Genomic DNA, 23825 nt, shown 5'->3' with positions numbered 1-23825 from the left:
GGCGGACCGCGGCCCCGGACCTGGACGGCCGTCCGCGGCGCGCGCGGACCCGAGAGCCCCCGCGCCGGGCCCCCGGAGTGCCGCCGCTATGTACGACCCCAGGCGCGACTGGAGCCTGTCCTTCTCGGGCTGCGGCTTCCTGGGCTTCTACCACATCGGGGTGACAAGCTGCCTGAGCGAGCGCGCCCCGCACCTCCTCCGCGACGCGCGCATGTTTTTCGGCTCCTCGGCCGGGGCGCTGCACTGCGTCACTTTCCTCGCTGGGATCCCCCTAGGTATGTCCCGGGCCGCCGCCGCGGCTCCGCGCGGGGACGGGTCGCGGGGCGCCCGGTGGAGCTGACATTGGACGCGGACACCGCGGGGTGCATCCTCGGGGCCCCTGCCCGGACAGAGGCTTCCTCCGAAGTGTCCTCTCGCCCTGCGCCGGCGGGTGGCTCACTCGCCAGCCTGGGAGGGGGACGCGCCTGGGGTTGGCTGCCGTGGCCGTGGGAACCCCGAGCGCATCCCCACCCCAACCCCGCCCTGGCGCCCGGGCTTGCGGGAAGCCCTTCGCCCCGGGACTGAGAGTGGGCTCATCTGGAGCGACGCGGAGGAGGGAGCAGGACCGGGGATGGGGCGTCGAGGGTGGAGCTGGCCCCTATGGTCCCCATCAGCTCACAAAGCTTTGGGCGATTTGCCCTGGGTCCGGAGCAGGGCGGGCCTGCCCCCAGGAGCAGGGCGTTGGCCTCTGACCCGGGGGTGGGGGGAGCCTTCTTCGCTCTGGTGACTACAGGGATTGGGGACATCCCCCCTCCGCCCCACCTCCTGGGGGCTGGATAGCCTTTCAGGGGGAGGACAACCCTCCAGAGTTTTCCTGGGCAGGTTTGCTGATTTGAGGTTAAAGGGACGAGGCCGGGTGGGGCGCATGTTTTGTGTGTGTGTGTGTGTGTGTGTGTGTGTGTGTGTGTGTGTGTGTGTATTGGGGGAGTGCTAGATATCGTTCCTAGGGGCTGGGGTAGATCCCTGGACATCCCCCATGCCATCCTTCCACCCACCCCCACCCTGCTCAGTGCCGCTGGAAATGAGGTCCTGTGCATTTGAATCTTGTGCTAATGAAACGTCTATGTATGTGGGTAGTTGTGGGAGGGACAGATGTAGAGCTTGTGCCCAGCTGAGCCAAACTAGGGTGTGGCCTGGGGTTCTGAGCCAGGGGACAGGACCTGGGACTGGTGGCAGCTAGAGCTGTTGGCACCCAGAGATCCCCAGACCGGAAGACCGTGCACCTCACTGGCCCCTGCTCAACTTCCTTAGCAGTTTATTCTTTGCCCTTCCCGGGAATGGGGACTGTTAGACTCCACCAGCAGGGAATGACTTTGATCCCGGTGGCCAGGAATGCCCTGCAATTAGATAGGATCAGTGAGCAGGCCTTGGGCTGACTGGGAGGTGGGGATTAGGAGAGAGGCCCCAGCTGGCTTCTCCACTGACAGGGAGGGGAGCAAAGGGCAGGAATTGTGGCCTCAGGGAAGATTCGTGTGGCCACATAGCCAGTCGGCACACTCTGGGCTTCGGGGGTGATAAAAGACGGCCTTTGTGTGTCAAGGTGGCCTGTGCTGACTCTAATATAGAGAGGGTTCCTAACTGGCAGAGGACAGGTGCAGTCCTGGTCTGTGCCCTGTAGAACAGGGGGAGGCTTGGGGACCACCAGATTCTTGGAAAGTGGGGTCTGGAGGTTTGGGCAGGAGCCCTGCTTTAACCTCCTGTCTCATTTGGGGACCACTGAGGAAAGTTTCCTAGGGCTGCACCTTGGAAAGAGCTCCCGTGAGTGCTTCTAAGCCAGGTGCTTGGCAGGAGAGGCAGGCAGAATGTGCCAGCTGTGTGCAACTTTGCCCCTTCCACCTGGGCTCCGTGGGGCCACACGTGTCGGGAGAGTTGAGCTGAGGTCAGAGGTGGGCCAAGACGGGCTGGCTTATGTCTGTCCTTCCGCATCTCAGGATTTATGACCCAGGGGTCAGGGTGGGGACTCGTGGTCCTGCCACGCCAGCGCCGTGCAAATCAGCCAGAGCGGTCCAGGCCGCTGAGTGAGGTTGGACAGAGCACGAGTGTGGCCCATGTCCACTGGAGAGCGGTAATCCTGGTGTCAGAGCCTGAAGATTAAATCCTTTACGAGGAGCCTTCTCTGGGTTGAGTACCTTACAGATGGTAGTGTATCTAATCCCCTCTGTCCCCAAAGCGAAAACGTGCACAATCTGAGACGGAGAGAGGCAGTGAAGCGACTTTCTGAGGTCGCTCGGCTAGTAGGAGCTGGAGGCAGGCTTCGCACTGGGGCCCCAGCCTGCACTCATTCTCTGCTTCCTGCAGTGTTAGGTAGGTCCTTTGTGCTGACGCTCCCTTCCTGAGGAGTTACCGCTTCGGGCTTCGGGGGCATGTAGGTGAGAGCGAGCTCCCCTGGGCCTCTGGGGGCCTGTTCCCGTGGCGGGAACCTGGGCCCGCAGTGTCCAATAGAAAGACAGTGCAGCTGCGTGTGCTGTTTCACATTTTCCCAGCCGCCGAGCTGAAAAAAAGCGAAAGATACAATTGAAACGAAAATGTCACTCATCCCAATACAGCCAGCCTATCATTTTCGTTTTTACAGCTAATCGATATAAAAACATTATTAATGACATATTTTATTAGATTTTTTTTTTTTTTTTTGTACGAAGCCTTTGAACTCAGGTGCGTCGTTTATACATCTCGGATTGGACTGAGCCGCGTCGGAAGGGCTCCGTAGCCGCCTGTGGCTGCCGTGTTCGTGCAGGACTGGAAAACAGTTGGCAGCTTCCTTGCCGCCTGGTTTCTGGTCACTGCCATCTCCACGGGGCACCATCCTTTGTATATTTGTGTCTTGCCGCCCCCCAGACAAGATCGTGCATGTGCTTATGGGCCTCGTCTATGCTGCCAGGAGACGGAACATCGGCATCTTCCATCCGTCCTTCCGTGCGACTAGCTACATTCGAGAACATCTCCACAGACACCTGCCAGCCAACATCCACACGCTCATCTCTGGCAGAATGTGCGTCTCACTCACCAGAGTGTCTGATGGGGAGAGTGTGCTGGTGTCTGATTTTCAGTCCAAAGACGAAGTTGTGGATGTAAGCAGTTTGCTTACACGGGGGATTGTCCAGTAAGAAAAGCGATTTCACTTTGGCTGCAACCCAGAGAGGGCTGTCTTGGGCAACTGGCCTCGTTTCTTAAGACACAGGGGAACTGGATTAGGGGGGATGCTGGTTGGCTTCCTGCCCCCATGGTGATGTTAACTGGGTGTGCCTCCGGTGGTCTGGTCCTAGCATAGGTGAACCTTGGATGCCCGCAGTCAGTTTCAGTTTCAAATACTACCTGCCCCCCTTCAAGACGTGGCTCGTGACCACGTCTTCCAAGGATCCCGATCCCCACGATGTGTGTTCTGCGATGAGCACATGTGGAGTAAGGTCCCACGAGGGTGGGATTACTCGCCTCTGGCCTAAGGGTTTAGCTCGGAGAAGATCACTTACTGTATCAAAATCCTGTTTATTTATTTATTTTTCTTTTCTTTATTAAAAAAAATTTTTTTAATGTTTATTTATGTTTTGAGAGAGACAGAGACAGAACACGAGTGGGTTAGAGGCAGAGAGAGAGGGAGACACAGAATCCAAAGCAGGCTCCAGGCTCTGAGTTGTCAGCACAGAGCCTGGCGCAGGGCTTGAACTCACGAGCTGTGAGATCGTGACCTGAGCCGGAGTCGGTCGCTCAGCCGACTGAGCCACCCAGGCGCCCCTGTTTATTTTTCTCTTAAATGTTTATTTATTTTTGAGAGAGACAGAGACAAAGCGTGAGCAGGGGAGGGGCAGAGAGAGAGGGAGACACAGAACCCGAAGCAGGTTCCAGGCTCTGAGCCGTCAGCACAGAGCCCGACGTGGGGCTCGAACCCATGAACTGTGAGATCATGACCTGAGCTGAAGTCGGATGCTTCACTGACTGAGCCACCCAGGCGCCCCTCAAAATCCCATTTAATTTGGCTGATGCCTTTTACCAGAGTTACTCGGACTATATTGCACTTAATATGCCCCATAGGAGCCAGCAGCCTGGCACGTGTAACCAGTAGCATCTCAGCAGCCAGGATCAACCTCTGTTTAGCCTTGCTTCCAGAAGCCTTGTCTAGATAGCCAGCAGTGGCCCGTGCTCGCAGGAGCCGGGTTCTCGCAGGGGGTCGGTCCTGCTTCCCACCCCATGGCTCCATGCTACTCAGTGTGCTGGTTGGACCCCCAGCATCAGCAGCACCTAGAAGCCTGTTCAGATGGTAGGTTCTCGGGTGCCTCCGGCCTGCTACGTCAGAATCCTGGGGTAGGCCGTGGAGCGTGTGGGCGGCGTGGCATTGCCACGTGATTCTAAGGAAGGTCCGCATTTGCAAAGCCCCTGGCTGGTGTCTTCCCTGTCAGTCAGCGACGCTGGGTCCCGTCTGCGAGGGCCCCGTACGGCTCTCTCCCGTGGGGAAAGGGACAGGAAGTTGATACCCACAGTGTTTTAGGAGCTTCTCCTTAGGCCTGAAATACAAGCGTGAGGGTTTGTTTGTTACCCATTCAGCTCGTACATGCAAGCACCCCATCTCCAAAGAGCATTCTAGGCTTGCTTCTCTGTCCATTTGAAGAAGGCTCATGCTGGCCCAGGGGAATCGGAGACAGGCTGTTCTGGTCTGTAATTTCACTTCCTTTTGTCTCCTCAGGCCTTGGTTTGTTCCTCCTTCATCCCTTTCTACTGTGGCCTAATGCCTCCTTCCTTCAGAGGCGTGGTGAGTCTGCTTTGGTTTTGTTTTTTTTTTTTTGTTTTCAATTTTTTTTAATGTTTATTTGTTTTTGAGAGGGAGACAGAGCATGAGCAGGGGAGGGGCAGAGAGAGGGGGAGACACAGATTCCAAAGGAGCTCCAGGCTCTGAGCTGTCAGCATAGAGCCCGACACGGGGCTCGAACTCATGGACCGTGAGATCATGACCTGAACTGAAGTCGGACGCTTAAGCGACTGAGCCTCCCGGGCACCCCCAGTCTGGTTTTATTTGTTTATTTATTTTTTTAATGTTTATTTATTTTTGAGACAAAGAGAGACACAGCATGAATGGGGGAGGGTCAGAGAGAGAGGGAGACACAGAATCCGAAGCAGGTTCCAGGCTCTGAGCTGTCAGCACAGAGCCCCACGCGGGGCTCGAACTCACGGACCTTGAGATCATGACCTGAACTGAAGTCAGACGCTTAAGCGACTGAGCCTCCCAGGCGCCCCGAGTCTGCTTTTAAACTAACTGCACAGCTCCTGCCTGCAGAGCACTTGCTTCAGGCAGCCTGGGACCCGTCCCCAAATGCAGAGTCTTTTGCTCTCTTGGCCTTTCAGACAGAGGTTCCCTAGCCATAGCCCCCTTCTAGGCTGCCCGGGGAAACAAAACCACCTTCATGTAGAATTAATTATCTGGCTACCTGGAAGGTAAGCTGATTCACTTAATCTTTGCCAGAGCACCAAGGATAGGTCCCCGGTGCCCCGGTTAAAGTATCAGATGCTTAAGGGTCTGTTACTTGCTTAAGGTAGTGCTTTATTCTTAGGGCTTGAGGGTTTCAGCCCACCGTGGGTCCGATTCTGCCCTTTGCGGCCAATGGCTTTGGGCAGAAGCTGCCAACAGGGCTTTGCATTTGGTTCCATTCCACAAGTATGTGTTTTGGTCCATTGCTGAGCCCTACTTGGGATGGGGAAACACAGGCCGAGCTGTCTGTTCTGCAGGCATATATGTGTTTTTTTTTTTAACTATTTTTTTAATGTTTATTTATTTTTGAGAGAGACAGAGAGAGAGAGAGAGAGAGACAGACAGACAGACAGACAGAGCACAAGTGGGGGGGGTCAGAGAGAGAGGGAGACACAGAATCCGAAACAGGCTCCAGGCTCTGAGCTGTCAGCACAGAGCCCGATGCGGGGCTCGAACTCCCGGACCGTGAGATCATGACCTGAGCCGAAGTCGGACGCTTAACCGACCAAGCCACCCAGGCGCCCCAATATGTTAGTCTTTTTAAATTTTTTTTTCAACGTTTATTTATTTTTGGGACAGAGAGAGACAGAGCATGAACAGGGGAGGGGCAGAGAGAGAGAGAGGGAGACACAGAATCGGAAACAGGCTCCAGGCTCTGAGCCATCAGCCCAGAGCCCGACGCGGGGCTTGAACTCACGGACCGCGAGATCGTGACCTGGCTGAAGTCGGACGCTTAACCGACTGCGCCACCCAGGCGCCCCTGTTAGTCTTTTTAATGTGTATTTATTTTTGAGAGAGAGACCGAGTGCAAGTGGGGGAGGGGCAGAGAGAGAGGGAGACACAATCTGAAGCAGGCTCCAGGCCCCGAGCCGTCAGCACAGGGCCTGAGGCAGGGCTTGAACTCACAAACCGTGAGATCATGACCTGAGCCGAAGTCTGCCCTCAACTGACTGAGCACCACGGGTGCCCCTAAGGCGAGCATGTCTTCATGCCTAAGATGTGGCTGAGCATGGGCCGTTCTCTGCACTCGTTTAGGCCTCGGGAAGGATTGGCTGGGGAGTCTTCCGGCTGTGATACTCGAAGGCCTTCCTCTGTGGGCACAGACAGCTGAGCTGTGATGGCCTTGGATTTGGGAATCATTCTAGACTTCACTTTGATGGGTGCAGACTTTGTCCAAATTGCACCAAAACCTGCCTGTGCCAGCCTAAAGTTGTGGGAGGATATGGATGTAGGGAAATTGATGCCCACAGTAGCTGATCCCAGATGCCACTAGGCCATGGATACAAAAAATGTTTTTCTGGCTGCCTTGATCCCAGGTTCACGGCCATTTAGGTCTCCAAAGCTCCTCAAGGTGCTCGTTCTGATTTTCCAAGCAGCAAGAGGGGTCTGGAATCTAACCCATGACCTCTGTCACTTTCACGGCAGGGTCTACATCATACTCTGTCTCCAGCGCACACAGAGCTCCTGCCCAAACAGATCCCTTTCATGCAAATTATATGGGCACACCTAGAGGTGGCCTCCTGGGCTTCAGACTTGGCCAGCACGATGTGGGCTGGGCTCCAGCCTCTGTCCGCCTCGTTGCCAGGCACTTTTTGTGCGGTGCACAAACTACACAACAGGATATAGCAATCCTGAGTGCCAGCCTAGAGCCTGGCCTGGCATAGAAATGTTCAATGAGGATTTGTTGACGGAAAGTTTCCAGAACCTTGTCTTCTCACCATACCAGCCTGAGGCTCTGAGAGGCCTCGCCCCATAATCTGAAATACACATAAAACACCAGCCCGGAGTTTCTGACGCTGGGTCCTTTTTTCTTCCCCATAAAAGCGATATGTGGATGGAGGAATAACTAACAACATCCCCTTCTTTGATTCCAAAACGACCATCACCGTGTCCCCCTTCTTTGGGGAGTATGATATCTGCCCTAAAGTCAAGTCCACAAACTTTCTTCACGTGGAATTAACCAAGCTCAGTTTGCGCCTCTGCCCGGAGAATGTCTACCTTCTAATACGAGCGTTATTTCCTCCAGATCTCAAGGTGAGTTGGGGGCTGTGTGTTTTGGGGGTGCAGCTCTTCTCTGCTTCCCCATTTGCCGGGATATCTACCAATGGCTCTTTCCACAAACGGAATCAGATCCCTCCCCCCCCCCCCCCCCCCTCCCCTCCCTGCCCACCCCCTCCCCCCAGTGAAAAGGAACTCAGGGAAGAGTGTCCGTCCTGGGAGCTCAGTGCTGCCCCACTCTGACCACTGGAATCACCTGGGAAGATTTAAACAGCCCTGTAGCTCAGATCCCACCTCCAGGGGGCTCTGATTCTTATCTCCAAGTGTGGTCAAGAACCACACCACATTTGGTGGTTTAATCTTTCTCGATTGTTGTAGGAGATTCTTCTCCCTAATATTCAAACAAACAAAAAACAAAAACAGAAAACCAAAACGTAAAACGTCTAAACCCTGGACACGAATGGTGCTCTGGGGAGAAGGAAGGCTGTGTGTAGTCTGTTGTGTGGACAGCGTGTGTTCCAGGCGACAAGGGGAGGCTGGACCTTGGTTTGCGTGTGTGGTTTGTATTCAGAGGAGTAGAGACGGCTGCCGTTAACTGTCCCAGTGACAGCTGGAACGGGCCCCGGTATTTGTTAGGGTGGAGGCTGGTCTTGGGACGGAGGGGGCCCAGAGAAACCAGCCCCCGTCGTGCTGGGCCACCAGCAAAGGCTCCACGGAGGGGATGTCCTCTGAGCCCAGCCTTGCATGAAAGTGGAACTTGTGCTTTATCAGAGCACGGAGCCCTTTGTCCAGCGTCTCTGGGGCTGTGCTGGGCCATTGAGCAGCTCGGAGTGGGGAGGGTTCTTCCGTTTGTCTCGGGAGCCTTCGGAACGGCCCCCTCCACTGCAGTGACCTTACTCGATGTGTTGCCAGGTGCTTGGAGAGATATGCCTTCGCGGGTATTTAGACGCCACCAGATTCTTGGAAGAGAATGGTATGTATGGGTGAGGTGGAGGGCAGACGTGTCCTTCTAACAAGCTTTTCGTTAGCAGTCAGCAGCTGGAGGTTGAGGTTAGGTAGAAACTCAGGGCTGAGGGTCTTCACTTCGCAACTTGCTTACCCCGCATGTTAGCGCTGTGAGAGAGGAAATCTTTGTCCCCTCTTATAAAGGGGGAGATGGATGTGAGCCAGGGGCCACACTGCACTCACTGAGCGGCAGGGCTGGGGCCGGGACACTGGGTGTCACAGTTCCAGGGCTCTCTCCTTCCTTAGTGGCACCTGTCTGAACAGCAAAAGCCGTTCTGTTCGTTTTTCTTTTCTGCTCGAACTATTTTGAACGTTTCGGTAAACAAGAGAGGAAGTTAAGCAAGGTGTCCGGCCCTGAGCCCCAAGTTGTCTCCAGCCAGGTGTGGGTCACACCCACAAGGTCAGCTGACGTCCTTTGTGGGACAGGTTCCTGCCTTTGGGTCATCTGGCTGGTCTGGGCTATGGGGGTTGGGCTCTCGCAATATTAGATGTGTTTGGAGCCATTTTTCTTGAATACTAAACGTTGGTTCCTGGGACGCCTGGGTGGCGCAGTCGGTTGAGCGTCCGACTTCAGCCAGGTCACGATCTCGCGATCTCGCGGGATCTCGTGATCTCGCGGTCCGTGAGTTCGAGCCCCGCGTCGGGCTCTGGGCTGATGGCTCGGAGCCTGGAGCCTGTTTCCGATTCTGTGTCTCCCTCTCTCTCTCTGCCCCTCCCCCGTTCATGCTCTGTCTCTCTCTGTCCCAAAAATAAATAAAAAACGTTGAAAAAAAATTAAAAATAAATAAAAAATAAACGTTGGTTCCTGGGACGCCTGGGTGGCTCAGTCAGTTGAGCGGACGTCCGACTTCGGCTCAGGCCGTGATCTCACGGTTGGCGAGTTGGAGCCCAGCATCAGGCTCACCACTGGCAGTGCAGAGCCGCCTTCGGGTCCTCAGTTCCTCTGTCTCCCTCTCTCTCTGCCTTTGCCCCGCTTGCGCCCTCTTTAAAAAAAATAAAAATAATAAAAGTACGTATGTTTTCCGTATGGCTTCTCGGAATTAGTCTTTGGCCAAGACCAAGGAGAAGTCATGGTTAAAAGGACATACACGTATCTGTCCGCTCAGAAAGCGTTGACCGTATACCTTCTAGGTGCCAAGCTATTGGCTCTGTGCCAGGGATGCCACAGTGAATAGGCAGATGTGGCCCCTGCCCTCCTAGAGCTTAGTCTGGTGGTCAGATAAGTAAACGGAAGGATGACGTGTGCCGAGTGCCCTGATAGGAAGATACAGGATGCCGTAGGATCACGCAGGAGGGATCTGCATGGCCTGGGGGAAGGCATGGCTTCAGGAAGATGTCAATCATGTTGCAACTCTGGGATGGGTGGGAGCGTCCTACGCACGGGGGACACGAACAGGAGGCTTGCAGACCACAGAGAGCATGGTTGGTTGGAGGATGGGAAGAAGGCGCACGTAGCTGGAGTGGCAGGGGGTGGGGGACGCTGAGAGGTGGGCAGAGAGGGGGGAGGGGCTGGGCTGGACCTGGCTGACTCCTGACGCCTGCAGCCGTAGCGAGCCACTGAGGGCTGCTGAAGCAGGAGTGAGGGAGGCCAGCAGAGGGCTTTGGCTGCAGGTGGAGAGGGCAAGATGCTGGTCTCTGGGGGACTGGCGAGGCCCGAGGGGACAGGGCTCAAAGATGACCAGTTAGAGATTCAGGAAGGGGAAGAATGTGGAACGAAGTCCCGGGTCCTGGCTTTAGCAGCCCGGGCAGGGGATGCTCTGTCCCCCGGTTCAGGGCTCTCAGGAGGGGACGGAAGTTGGAGGGAACCTGGGAATCGGTGACAGCAGCAGACCCCTTAGGGTCGCACTCAGGTGATTCAGTGACTTTCCTAACTCGCTGGCTTTGGACAAACCACCTCCCTCCCAGGGCCTCTGTTTCTCCATCTGTAGCAAAGGGAGTTTGGATTAAGAATGCCCAGGTTGGAGTCTTGGTAATTCCAAAGCCTGGCATTTGCAGCTTCTGTGCTGGGTTTGAGTCTAAAGATCTAAGTGGGGCCCTCAGCCAGGCTGGCCCGGGGAGGGGTTGTCCTCTGGGAACAGATTATTATGAAGTTCCTAACTCAGGGCCCGCGACACAGGCTTAGCCGGTGGTTCAGTTGTTACCCGTTAATTAGAATTCCCGTTTTACCTTCATGCCCCCTCGTGTGGCTGTGGAGCCCACACAGCTAGTGGGTGATCAAGTCAGAGCCAGCCAAACTCACATCTCTCTGGCTTCAAAGCCCCATCCTTCTTTTTCCCTGGCAGGGAACACCTGCCCTCGTGGATCCCCGCCTCGCCTCGTACTTGGCTGGCAACAGGCCTACGGCCCGTGGCTTTGCCCCCACGTCGTTCTGTGGGTGGGTGTGTGTGTGAGCAGTGACCCCGGCCGCCCAAGTTCACCTGGTGCCTGGTTTCCCGCACCCTTGGTAGGCATCTGCAGCGGGCCTCGGCCGGGCCCGAGTGTATCTCCAGAAGAGTGGGGCTTCCTCGTGCCCCCCTCGGAACACACGAGGCCGGGGTCTCCCCCGAGGGCGGCTGCCTGGGGGACGAAGATGGAGGGAGACGAGCTGCTGGACCACCTGCGTGTCAGCATCCTGCCCTGGGACGAGAGCATCCTGGAGACCCTGCCGCCCAGGCTCACCACAGGTGCCGGCAGCTCGGGGGGCGGGGATGGCAGGCAGCGTCATTTCCCGTGACAGCGACCCAAGGGGCTTCTTTTCTGTGTGTTGTGGAGGAAGGTGACCCGGCCCTGCAGGAGATGGAGAGGGCGGGGTGTGGGGGCCCCGCTCCTGGTGCAGGCCCATCACCCGCCTCGGGCACCTTGCTCAGTCTCTCTTCCCGTGGGGTCATGGCCAGAGGGAAGCTGACTCCCAGCTGTTTTGAGTACCAGGCACACTGGATTTCCGGGGGCCACGGGGGTGGGTCTGTTGTTTCAGAACCGCTCTTTGCCTGCCCACCCGTCTCAAAGCCTTCTTTCTTGAGGATCCCCCGCCCCGGTGTTTCCCTGCCTCCCCACAATGTTGAATCTCCATTGGGCGGTGATATTTTGTTTTTAAGTTTTTTTAATGTTTTTATTTATTTTTGAGACAGAGACAGAGCCTGAGTGGGGGAAGGGCAGAGAGGGAGGGAGACACAGAACCCAAAGCAGGCTCCAGGCTCCGAGCTGTCAGCACAGAGCCCGACGCGGGGCTCGAGCTCACAGACTGTGAGATCGTGACCTGAGCTGAAGTCGGGCGCCCAACCGACTGAGCCACCCAGGTACCCCAAGTGGTGATCTATTTTTATCACATCATCAACTATTAGGTGGACAGGAGTGCCCAAGCCAGCTTCAGATCAGGCACTTGGGGAAATTCAAAGACGGACGGTACATCATCCCTTGCCCCAAGGCACCAACACCCCTACTGTGATAACCGTGCAAGCCAGCAGCTGCCTGGGTTAATGTGGTCTGAGGTGTCGGGAGGTCATTACAAAAGGGTGACGGCAGGTGGCTTAGTAGGTTAAGTGTCTGACTCTTGCTTTTAGCTCGGGTTATGATCTTGTGGTTTCAGGAGTTCTGGGATCTGCACCGGCAGCACGGAGCCTGCTTGGGATTCTCTCTCTCTCCATCTCTCTCCCCCTCCCCCACCCGTACCGTTTCTGTGTCTCTCAAAATAAATAAACAAATTCAAACAAACAAAAAAAAAGGAGGGGAGGGGTAGCAGGCCAGAGGGTTCCAGGCAGAAGGAAGCAGAGTGTGGCTGTAGGTCCAAAGAAAAGTTCATAAAGTCGATGGGGTATTTGGGAAGTTTGTGTATCCCACCAAAACTAGCTATTGTTAAAAATGTTTTAATGCTTATTTATTTTTGAGAGAGAGAGAGAGAGAGAGAGAGACAGACAGACAAAGTGTGAGCAGGGGAGGGGCAGAGAGAGGGGGAGACACAGAATCCGAAGCAGGCTCCAGGCTCCAAGCTGCCAGCACAGAGCCCGAAGCAGGACTCGAACCCATGAACTGTGAGGTCATGACCTGAGCCGAAGTCGGACGCTCAACCGACTGAGCCACCCAGGCGCCCCGAAAAATGGTTCTCATTTAAGAGTTGTTCGTTGGGAACCCTTTGTCCTGTGGGCTATCGAAGGGCTCTTCTGGGCTTACTCCCCGTTGGATCTCATTTGTGAATGCGTGTGATTCTTTGTACGCCAGGATTTATGTATTTCACAGAAATTCCAAGCACTGGCTGGACAAGGTGGTTTGGTGTTCACACTGGTGGGAGGCACACCTCCAAATTGTATTTTTCAGCTCTGAGTGAAGGAATTAAAAGCCGGCAGAGATGCGTGAGCAGGATTTGCAACTCCTTGCCAGTTAAGATCTTGTCCTTTGCAATGCTGCCTTGTACGTTGCCCGTGGAATCTGCCGTTGCTGTGGTCCAGAGGTGAGCGTTTTTGTGTGGCTTTGTGCCTTCCTCCCTGGTTGGCTGCAGATGGGGAGAATCCACCTGAGCGTCTTCCCCCGTGGCCTGGCTCCTGGTAGAGCGGGATGGAGCTCCCTGTCTGTAAGGAGCACCCCGAAAGGTGCCTCACTTCTCTCGATGAAGAGCCCCCCTCTTTTCTCGATGCTTTTCTCGTTTGCTCCCTCTTGTAGGTCTGCGCTTTTCATTTGGGGATTTTATTCATGGTGTGTCGGGAGGGCATGAGGCAGACTCTTGAATTCAGGGTATTTGTGTCACGTCTGCTTTCTTCAGATTCACGTTGGCGTTTACGGTCTTTTTAAGGGGGTTGGTCGGCATGGCCTTCCGTCCACCTTTTAGAGGCCAGACCACCCTTCAGAATCCAGCTCAGTCCTCTTGTCCTTGGTGAACCTGTCCAGATCCCTTCCCCGCTCTACTGAATTAGCCGTCTGCTCCCCGACACCTCTGCCCTGGGGTGGGGTCTGATCAGGCGTTTACAAAGCCCACCACACGGGTCCTTTTGGTGACCTGGGCGTCAGGGGTCGGGGGAGTCTACTGGGCTCGAACACAACCCTGGGCTGCCTTGGCTACGAGATTCTCTGCGTAAGCTACAGCGGGCACCTTGCCCCAAGGGGGAAGCCTGGCAAACGAGGCCCTTTTTCTTTTATTTCCATGTGTACCCCTTGAGCTTTCTGGAGCCCAGAAAGCAAGCCCAGAGTGACCTAACTTTGCTCTGGGGCTTTTACGTCTGTTTGTCTTTGGTTGACCGTCCCTAATCCACCTTCTGGGATTGATCAGATTAGAATTAGAGGAGTGCCTCTGGCGGTTTACCTGGACAAAGGGCTCGGTGGTAAGATACCCGCCTTCCGTTTTGGTTTTGTGTTTGTTTGGGCTCGTTTTCATGCGGCTACATGTGTGTGTGTGTTTTGTGTCTGTGTCTTGTTTTTATCCCTGCAGACTGGTGACGTGGCTTCCAGATATTCCTGAGGACATCCGGTGGCTACAGTGGATCACCTTGCACACGTGTTCTCGAGTGGTGACGCATCTCTTCCCCACGCGCCAGGTAGATGATTTGGTTGTGGGTGTGTGGGTCTGGCAGGCACCCCTTTCATCTGGAAGTGGGGGTGTGTGTGCCTAGTCACGTAGATTCTCGTCGGACCTCAGACTTGCCGGTCAGAAGGAGGAGGCCCGGGGATGGCACGCGGTGCAGGCTGGTGGGTGAGCTGGTCTGTGTGAGGAAACTGATGGGCTCTGTTGTGCCCGTGGGCATCCAGTGGGAAGTGTCCAGGTGGCTGGGAGGGCCACAGGCTTAGAATCCCAGGATGGTGACATCACCCCAGCATGGAAGCGTGGGGGACGCCGTGGCTTTGGACACCACCACCCGGAGGCGCCCAGAGCGTGCACGGTGGGGCGCTCAGCTTTGGCTGGTGGTGTCCCTCCATCCTCGCCGAGACTGAAGACCTGAGTTAATGTCCTTCATGTGTTTCAGACCCCAGGTACCGGCAAGCAGCCAGCGGCCTTTCCCGGGGAACATGAGGGCGTTTCTAGCCTCCTGGCGCCCTAGCGGACCTGCACACCTGTGGACGTCCAGGGGCCAAGCCACTCAGCAGCGCCACCCTCCTGTCCGGCCTGGCCTTTTGGGGCTGGGGTTGGGCAAGACCCCTACTTCCCTACCCTCCGAGGGCAGACGAGTTTCTGAGTCATTTGAGGAGACAAGTTTAGGACGTCCTCTCATAGATGCTAGGCCTTTCTGATCTTTGCCTGGGTACTTGCACGCTGGTGTCTAATGCTCCAGTGTCTGTGACGCAAGGGGTCCTGCCTCTGTGCCGAATTTACAGATTGTTGAAACCAAAAGCGATGTACCGTGTTTACGAAAAGCCAGGCTCAGGCTAAGCTACTTTAGGGTGTGTGTGTGGTGGTCGGGAGCATAAGGAAGTCTGATATGTAAGTTCCTGTGTGTGTCAGCTCATCTGGCTGGGAAATGGCAACGGGAAGCCCGGTGAGGAGGGGCGTTGCCAACTCCGTCTTGTAGCCCTCCCAGCGCAGGGTTCCTCACACAGCCGGTGTCGTGACAGGTGGTGGGAGGCTTGTGGCTGGGGGCTGGGCTGCCCATTGTGCAGTCTTGGGGGCTGCAAGGAAGAGAAACATGATCCCATCTCCCATAGAGGAGGTGGTCATTGGGGGGGTGGGGCAGCCTTCTCCAGGGAGGGCGCTGCTGGTCATGGCCATTAAAAGGCGGTAACTGACTTAAGTTTTAGAACACTTTTTTGCCCTCGCCTAAATATGTGATAAGAGTTTTGCATAAAATATACAGGAATCTTATTATCTGTTGCATCATAGGTTATGTGAATCAGTGAGGTGTTAGCAAGCCCTAGGAAAAATCCGGTGCACAGACAGGCATCCCGGGCCCCCAGGCAGGAGCCCAGCACAACAGAAGGGGCTTGTGGTCTGCGCCCCTTTTTCCTCAATGGCCCCTTCCCGCTTCTGTACCCCCAGAGCCTTAACAGAGACAAAGAGACAGGGACCTACCTTCTCCCCAGGTGTGGTTTGTCAGCAAGGACAGAGTAATGTGACTCAAGGTGAAACGTGCTGTCTCCATTTATGCATTCGAGTGGAACAGAAAAGACACCGATCAGCTCAAAATTCCTCAGCACCAGCTCACAAAGCTGCAGCCGTCACCTATGCTGTGTAAGCGTGTTGCAGCTGGAGAACCAGCCGGTTCGGACAGAGCACTTCCTTGCAAACACATCCCCTCGAAAAGAGAATGTGGTTCTAGGAACAGCCTCTGTGTGAGCCTTGAGCTGCCGGGAGATTGGGACGTCCCAGGCAGGCTCCTTGTGAACATTCGGGGCCACCGCCCAGCGCACAGAACCCCGCTTTGTGGCTCCTTGCTGGGTCCTTGTGTCTCCAGGATGCGGGCACCAAGGCTCCTGTTCTGAGAGCGCTTTGCCCCCTAAGTGAGGCAAGGGCTCGGGAGCGGTAGGTTCTCCCCGCCTCTTGAGCCCCAGAGCAAGGCACTGTCCCCCTTGCTGAGCTGGCCTGGGGGTAGGAGAGGCCGGGTCCACACCCACCTGGGCAATTTGGAACATACCCTCGCGCCTTGCCCTGAGCCCCCGATTCTCAAGTTTCCCGATCACCGCAACTGTTAACAGCTGGTAGAATGACACGCAACTTATTTTCTTACTACTTTTGGAAATGGTTCAACCTCCTGAAAATGAACACGTGTTTTATCATTTTCAGAAAATGTGTGCTAAGACAAAGAAGGATAATACTCTTTTAGAAATGGCCAAGGCTCCACTCACCACCTGTGCCTTAAATGCCACCCCACTCGCACCCGCCACAGGCCCTCACCTCTCCGGCACTGCTGAGGGTTCTTCTCGGCGCGGAAACACATTCTCAAGTTCCTACCACCTTAGCAAACGAACCCCTTCCTCCTTATATGGTACGTTTGTGCTCTGGAATTTTCCACTGTCAGCAATCATCGCTGTGTAGTCTACTGAATGCCAGGGAGCCACAGTCTTTATTTGGGGAACAGATCATGAAACTTGGTGCAGAGCATGAGCCTAGTCTTGGTCTAACCATGACAACAGCAACAACAACAACAAAAGGTGTGCATGTGGGTCTATGGAGAAAAGACTGAAAGCATCTTCACCAGAAGCACGGACGGTAGTGATCATTATGCTGTTATCTGTAATCGTAGTTTATTTGTTGCACTTGTGTTTTGCAAATTTCTATGGTAAATACTTATCACTCCCACTGGAAAAGATCTCCTAATAAACGTGATGTTGAAACGCTTTCCGTAGTGTCTGCGTCCTTTCCCTGAAGCCCTGCTTTAGTTTTCTTCCCTTGAGGCCCTTCAAATGCCCCCCCCCCAGGTTTATGGCCCCAGCCAGCCACATGGACCCTATCCTAGACACTGGCCCAGACCCTCCCCTAGAGTCCCTCTCTTTCTGGGACCCCAGACTGTCCTGAGTGCTGGGCTTGTCCCCAAGGTTCAGCCTTGCCTGCTGTACTGAGAGTTCACAGCTGCATCTGGGGGCCTCACCTTGAGGAACCCCCCCCCAGTCTCTGAGCCCACCTGGCCACCTCCACTGGCCATCCCTCGGCTACTCACCAGTATAACCCTCCAGTGCACAACTGCCCTGTGCCTGTCAGATTCCAAGTCACCTGAGCTGGGCACCAGAGACTCCTTGAACCCCTTCTCCCCCGCCCCCTCCAGCTGGTCCCAATCTTGCTGGACTATGGAACGAACCCAGCCTCTTGTCCTGAGCCTACTCACTGGAGGCCATGCCCGGCGGGTGCCGTGTGGGGCCACACGCTCCCGCGAAGCGCCAAGGCTCACCTCCCCTGACCTCGGGGGTAGCCTGGATCCAGGTCGGAGCCTGCTCCCCTCTGGCTGCCTGCCCGGATCCTAACAGTCGTGTTCCAAGCTAAGAGGTGAGTGACCTCTATGGGCATCTGTGGGGAGACCCAGTGTCCCTTCCTCATGACCTCTGAGATTTGAGGTTTCATTTTATTAAGGGAGCCAGCGTAGTCACTAAACTGCATTTCGACTACTCACGGGGCCAGATCTATACTTCGTGAACCAAGTTTCTCAAAAGCTGGTGTCCTTGCGGGTATCACTAAGGGATTTGATCAGTTAGGTTAGTCTGGGTTAGGTGGCCTTTAACAAAGATTCCCCCAGAAGGTTGATTTCTTATACTGCATACCCATCAGTCTTGGCTGGCCTAGCCTGAAACTGTCTCCCCATCTGGAGGGTCACTGATTGCAGCGACAGTGGGAAAGGAATATGGTGCTCAAACGTTGTCATCCAGAAGTGATAACTATCCCTTTGGCCTTCAACCTGTTGACCAAAGCAAGTCACATGGATGGGGGCGGGGAAATGCTACTCTACCTTTTGCCTGATGAACACTGTCACCGAGGGCTGAAGAGCCTCAAAAACCAGAACCCAAAGTCTCTATGACCCAATCAATTCAGGAAATACCGGCTTCAAGAAAGTGAGATCGAGGTACTGCAGGACTTCTCAGAGCCTTCAATATGTTAATGTGCATTCTGACTGTCAGACATAGTGTTTGAGAATAAAGCTGTCTGTGTTCCTGATGTGGCTTCTGTCACTCTGTCACCAGTGCCTTGTACACAATAGGCTCTTGAATATTTGGCTCAGGACTCAGTGCCGTCTGCAGGTCAACCTCATGGATCACCTTTCAGAAGACAATAATGAAGGAGAGAATGCAGGAAGATGTAGTTTATTCAGTGTCTGCAGTGAGCCAGGCCCCACGCTTTAGCTCATCAGATCCTCAGTATACCGCCATGCCTTTGGAACTGCTATCATCTCCATTTTCCAGATGAGGAAACAGGAACTGGCAGAATGAATTCTGAGCAAGTGTCCAGCTTGTGTGACTTGTGCTTAAAGTCTGCTCCTAGATTAGCTTTGAAAATGTCCAAGTTTTCACATCTCCAATAGCCTCTTGAGTCTGCGCTGGGGTTCAGGAGATACCAATAGACTCACTTTGGTGGTCAGGGACAGGTTTCCTGAACCCCAGGAGCGGGGTGGGTGGGTAGGGGGGAGTGTAGATGGGTAGGTCAACCTGCAAGGGGTGCTGGGAGGTTAGGACTTGGCCCTAGCAGCGCTGGCTTGGGTTTCTTCCCAGGCAAGAAGGGGAATGTGGTCTCCAGGGCCCCTGGGGACTTGGGGTGCTATTTAAATGGGAGAGGGTGTCAGGAACTCTGGGAGGGGGCGGGAGAAGAAAAGGAGCTGAAATGATACTGTTATCAGAAGGGAGAGGACACATGGTCCCTCTTCCCCCATCCCATCACTCAGCTGTTTCTCATCACTACACGTGGCTCCTATTTACGACATGGTTTTGAGGGAGGGAAGGGGGCTGCTGCCTCCACCGAGGGGCGAGGTGAAGCCCCGTGGCCATCCGGTTCTCGGCCCCTGGCCCGTGCCCGGGGGTGGGGGGTGGGGGTGGAGTCCCCCTAGCACTTATGGGCTCGGTTGAAAGGACGATTGTCGTGCACCTACGGCCCACCCAGAGCCTTGTGCTGTGCCGGGCGTTGTCACGCTCCCTGATTCCTATCCAGAGACGTGGTATGACCCTCCCCTCCCCTTTACCAAACGGGGACAGCCCTCGGGGGCTTCCGCGACTGTTAGGACCCGGGCGGCCGGCCGGAGGGGGGCAGGCGCCGACCCGGATCTGTGCTACCCCCGAGGCCAAGGGAGGCGAGCCTCGGCGGTTCGCGGGAGCGTGGGGCCCGCACAGCATTCGCCGGGCCGGGGCGCCAGGAGGACTAAGGGAGGACCCTGGCTGAAGCCCCGGCGCACCCACCAGCGGGTTTGCTCTTTCCCGGGGGCGATTCCGGACTCCCGCTGCCTGGGATCCTCACTCCGACCCGCGCCCCACGCGCCAGCAGCTACACGGGCGTCTTTGGAGGCTCCACGCTTGCGCAGTCTCCAGGCCGCGGGACTTCCCGAGGTCCGTGCGAACATCCGGGTCATGGGCTCTTAAGGACCAATGAGCGGAAAGACCGTGAGCCGGGGGGCGGGTTATCATGGCTGCCCCCAGTGCTCCCCGTCCGAGGGCTTGTAGGCGTAGTACTGACTGACGGCTCCGCCACCGCGGACCCGCCCTCTGCCCTCGCCAGCCGTGCCGCGTTCGGGTTCGGGTAGCTCTGCGAGGCGGCGGCCGGAAAGGGAGCCATGGGGACAGTGCACGCCCGGGTAAGAGGCCCAGCGACCCGCGGGCCGCGTGACCTCTGGGCAGGCACCGCGGGGAGACGCTCTCGCCGCGGCGCCCGGGGTTCCTCCCAGTTACGGGGGCGCCGGGGGCGGCGCGGCCTGCAGGCCGGGTGGAAGGAGGCCGCAAAGACCTCCGGGCAGGAGACCGGGCCTCAGAGGAGGGACGTGACTTGCCCAAGGTCGCCCAGCGAGGCAGTGGCCCCGAAAGGACTAGCGAGCTTTCCGTGGTGACCTGGAGCAGAGCAATAAGCCTTTCTCTGCACCACCTGACTTCTCTACCTTCAGCCGAGCCGGGTTACCGGTCGTCTTCCGCAGGCTCCCGCTCAGCCCCAGCCGGGGTCGCGGTGCACCCTAGAGCAAGTGTCCTTTGAAGACCTCCGGCCCAGACCCGTCTAGAAGCCTGCCTTTCTCCTGCTTAACGGTGCAGAGACAGAACCTCTCCATGCTTTGCTTACCCCTTTTAAAGTGGAGGCGGGAATAGTACTTTCCAGTTTGTTGCGAGAATTAAGACACGATAGGTGAAGGTCCTTGGTGCGTCCTACCTGCTGGCCAAACTGCTCTCCTTGGTCCTAATCTTAACTGAGGGCCAGAGAATGAGTACTTGGCCCAGGTCACACTTGTTAGAGCCTCAGAATGTTCCAAAACTCAGACCTCCCAGCCTTCAACGTTACTTTTTTTTTTTTTTCAACGTTTTTATTTATTTATTTGTGGGACAGAGAGAGACAGAGCATGAACGGGGGAGGGGCAGAGAGAGAGGGAGACACAGAATCGGAAACAGGCTCCAGGCTCCGAGCCATCAGCCCAGAGCCCGACGCGGGGCTCGAACTCACGGAGCGCGAGATCGTGACCTGGCTGAAGTCGGAGGCTTAACCGACTGCGCCACCCAGGCGCCCCTCAACGTTACTTTTATACTATGACACGGATTGTTTCACTTGTCCTGCTCAGAAGTTTCCCGTAGTTGGCCGTGAGCTTCCCCAAGTATTTCGCACAGGCCCCTCGGCTTGGCCCTGGGAGTTGGACTTCACTCGGCCTCGCAGATCACGCGTTCAAATGAAACACCGTGGCTGTGCTGACACACTCGTTGCCCTGTTCTTGCTGTTCCGCGGCTCCTGGCTCACCACCCCCCCCCGTTCCCCCCTCCTCCCCGGGACACAGTCCCATCTTCTAGAGCTCAGTTCAGGCCACTTGCTACATACACCTCCTCCTTATCTGGCCTCATTTGGACGCGCTGACTTCCTTGATATTGTTCCTGTGCCGCCCGTCTGAGCGCTTCCAGTCTAAGTTTCTAGATGTTACGACAGGAGCCGCATCTGACTTGGTTTGCATCCCTCGTAGCATCTCCAACAAAGTAAACGTTCCGCTCATTTATTACCGTAACATTTACCGGCGGTCTGCTAGGTGCCTGGCATGGCTATAGGCGCTGGCGATTCAGAAAACAACGACAAAAACCTTTGCTTTTATTGAGCTCCTTTGACGCTGACATTGCTGCTCCTTTGATTCGTGTGTTGGCAAGAAGTGTTCTTTGATTTGAGTGGCACACGCCACCGGCCAGTGTTGTTTGGACGTTTCGGTCAGGACTCGCAGTGAGAAGGCATTTTATGTTTGGCGGGTGGTGTTTACTATAAATATCAGTTTTGTTTTCTTATTTTTCTTATTTTTTAATATTTATTTTTGAGAGCGTGTGCACCGTCCGCGTGGGGGAGGGGCAGAGAGAGAGAGAGAGAGAGAGAGAGAACAAGTGGGGGAGGGGCAGAGAGAGGGAGAGAGACAATTCCAGGTAAGTTCTGCTCTGTCGGTGCAGAACCTGATACGGGGCTCGTACTCACAAACCATGAGGTCATGACCTGGGCCAGAGTTGGACACTCAACTGACTGGGCCACCCAGGTGCCTCCAAAGTTTGAAATTCTGATTAAAGGGTATAAATGGGAGTGGCAGATCTTTGGTAGACCATATTTCATGCTTTGAAATTTCAGGAACTGTAATGGAATTTTTTTTTTTTTTTTTTTTTGCATAATGGACTATGCACCTTGTGCGTATTTGCTAAGCATTCAGATCGAATAGAGTGACTACGTGCATATGTTCCTAACCATAGTATATACTCTGCAAAGTTTGCACAAGTTTAATATACTTTTTTACACTGTGTAAACTTAAATACAGGAAGCATATGTGTGAAATGGTGCAGGTAAAAAGTTACTTTTTCAATTAGTTAACATTTTGAGAAATACAGTAATGATTCAGTTTTTTGAAATATTGCACAACAGGGGCACCTGGGTGGCTCAGTCGGTTAAACGTCTGACTTCAGCTCGGGTCATGATCTCCCGTCTCGTGAGTTCAAGCCCCGCGTGCTGTGCTGACAGCTCAGAGCCTGGAGCCTGCTTGGGATCCTGTGTCTTCCTCTCTCTCTGCCCCTCCTCCTCCTCTCTCTCTCTCTCTCTCTCTCTCTCTCCCCCCCTCAAGAATAAACATTAAAAAAAGTATCGCACAACAAAAATGAAAAGATGACGATATGAAATAAATGATCTATTCTTTGTCCAGCGTGGTCTTCCCTTTTCACTCACGTAAATATCCCGCTTCAGCCACTGTGAGGCAAGGGCTCGGTCTGTCTCGTTCACGGCTACATCCCCGGCTGTTAGCCCAGTGCTCAGCAGGCGGTAACACAGACTTCCGGAACCTAGAGGTGTCCCACTACGGGAAGGGCAGGTTCTGCCCCAAGAAGCCTGGCTCATATAGATGACGTTTAAGGCAGATCGTTTTAGGGAGAAAGTTATTCTGGGCCGAGAGAACAAGGTATGCGCAGACGTGCGCGTAAGAGTCAGGGGAGTGCTGGGGGTTGAACTTGGAGGAGCAGGTGTGGGCCTTCTGGTGGCGGTCCCTCGCACGCCCTGCTGAGGAATCTCGTTGCATTCTCTATCTGCAGGCACTCTTGAGGGCCATCACAGTCTTTTAGAGCAGGAGTGGAAAAGAGGACATGCCAGGTCGTTACCTTTCCAGAGAACCGGTGACGTGTTGGAGGAAGGACGTACTGACAAGAGTCTGTCTTGTGTCTGGGAAAAGGGGATAGTGTCCCAGAGTCTCCATTGCGGCACACGCCGCAGAGTCAAACGCTTCTGTGCGCTTTGAAAGCACCTATTTGTAGAGAATTGGGGGAGCAAGAAGCAGCCAGATACTGGTTAGGACAGTGTTCCTCCAAATCTGCGAATTTGTGCATTTGCCTAGTGCCACACTGGCCCTGAATCCATACCCAGGAGGGCCTGGGTGTCCCCGTACTTAGGCAAGTCCCCATATTAAACATGTAATACTGTGTGTGTGTGTTCTTAAACATTCTATTGTATTATCATGGCCCCCTGGAAGTCCTATACCAGGCACAGCCTGTGCAATTCTTATTTCGAAGTTGCTTTAATGCTTTTGAGATGATGTCGGTTCAGATTGCAGCAAGTGACTGCTTTCTGGCACATTTTATGAACATACGCAGCTCCTTTTAATGTGTGAATGAGACTTTCAGGGTGCGGAAAAATATGTTTTAGTAACTTGGTTTGTCAACGTAGTTATCCTATCCTAGGATGTATCCAATCTGGATGAAAAAAATTAGGATAATTTCTGTAACACCAAAACAATTTGTTTTATCTTTGATAAATGCCTTTGTGGCATCTTATTTTGAACTACTTTTTTCTTGAGATGGGCCTTAGGTATACAGAACCAAACAGCCATAGTCGCATAGACCTCAGTTCATGACACAGTCATGAGTAATACACTGGCCACCAAGGGCTCACTGCCTATCCGGGGCTTGTACGTCAGCAGTACTTACGTCTGCCCTGTTCTCCCCAGCCTCCACTCAACAGAGGGAAACACAGTACTGAGCTTTCTGGAACACCATCTAAAGACAAAACTCAAAAGATTAAAAAAAAAAAATTTTTTTTTTAAGTTTATTTATTTATTTTGAGTGAGAATGAGAGGAGGGGGGCAGAGACAGAGAATCCCATGCGGGCTCCGCACCATCAGTGTGGAGCCGACGTGGGGCTCAAGCTCCTGAACTGTGAGATCGTGACCTGAGCCGAAAGCAAGAGTCAGGCACTTAGCTGACTGAGTCACCCAGACGCCCCAGAGATTTTTGTGTTTTTGTGTAAGTTTATTTAACTGTGTTTTCTCCCTCC

The 23825-nt window shown here is 54.6% G+C and overlaps 2 protein-coding genes and 1 long non-coding RNA gene across 3 annotated transcripts in view; 2 read left to right on the top strand and 1 right to left on the bottom strand.

Moving 5' to 3' along the window:
* The first annotated feature begins 6 nt into the window (after positions 1–6).
* Positions 7–16731, top strand: PNPLA3 (patatin like domain 3, 1-acylglycerol-3-phosphate O-acyltransferase). The gene is made up of 9 exons (XM_040490599.1): positions 7–275; positions 2875–3107; positions 4715–4780; positions 7319–7528; positions 8405–8465; positions 10945–11160; positions 12788–12920; positions 13893–13998; positions 14425–16731. The coding sequence occupies exons 1-9, from the start codon at positions 89–91 to the stop codon at positions 14497–14499; spliced, it is 1287 nt and encodes a 428-aa protein (XP_040346533.1). The 5' UTR covers positions 7–88; the 3' UTR covers positions 14500–16731.
* Positions 16732–17405: 674 nt separating this feature from the next.
* On the bottom strand, positions 17406–19371 carry LOC121040206 (uncharacterized). The gene is made up of 2 exons (XR_005795186.1): positions 19265–19371; positions 17406–18136 (listed from the first exon to the last, which is right to left on the bottom strand). It is a non-coding gene; the product is annotated as an uncharacterized LOC121040206 (long non-coding RNA).
* A 142-nt stretch (positions 19372–19513) lies between these two features.
* The window catches only part of SAMM50 (SAMM50 sorting and assembly machinery component), a 34711-nt gene continuing 30399 nt past the window's right edge, over positions 19514–23825 (top strand). Inside the window, exon 1 of the mRNA XM_040490598.1 lies at positions 19514–19656. Within this exon, the coding sequence (XP_040346532.1) occupies positions 19636–19656 (21 nt within the window). The 5' untranslated portion in view covers positions 19514–19635. The remainder of the gene's footprint in view (positions 19657–23825) is intronic.

This window comes from Herpailurus yagouaroundi, unplaced genomic scaffold, assembly GCF_014898765.1.
Source record: "Herpailurus yagouaroundi ecotype Mexico unplaced genomic scaffold, PumYag 182, whole genome shotgun sequence".
Classification (NCBI taxonomy): Eukaryota; Metazoa; Chordata; class Mammalia; order Carnivora; family Felidae; genus Herpailurus; species Herpailurus yagouaroundi.
The sequence above is the reverse complement of the archived record's forward strand: the minus strand, read 5'-3'. Positions and strand labels throughout refer to the sequence as shown.

Coding starts and splice junctions, on each gene's coding strand:
- PNPLA3 (XM_040490599.1), top strand. CDS start 89: ATGTACGACCCCAGGCGCGACTGGAGCCTGTCCTTCTCGGGCTGCGGC. Junction 276..2,874: donor CCTCGCTGGGATCCCCCTAG/GTATGTCCCGGG, acceptor GCCGCCCCCCAG/ACAAGATCGTGCATGTGCTT. Junction 11,161..12,787: donor GCCGCCCAGGCTCACCACAG/GTGCCGGCAGCT, acceptor TGTATTTTTCAG/CTCTGAGTGAAGGAATTAAA.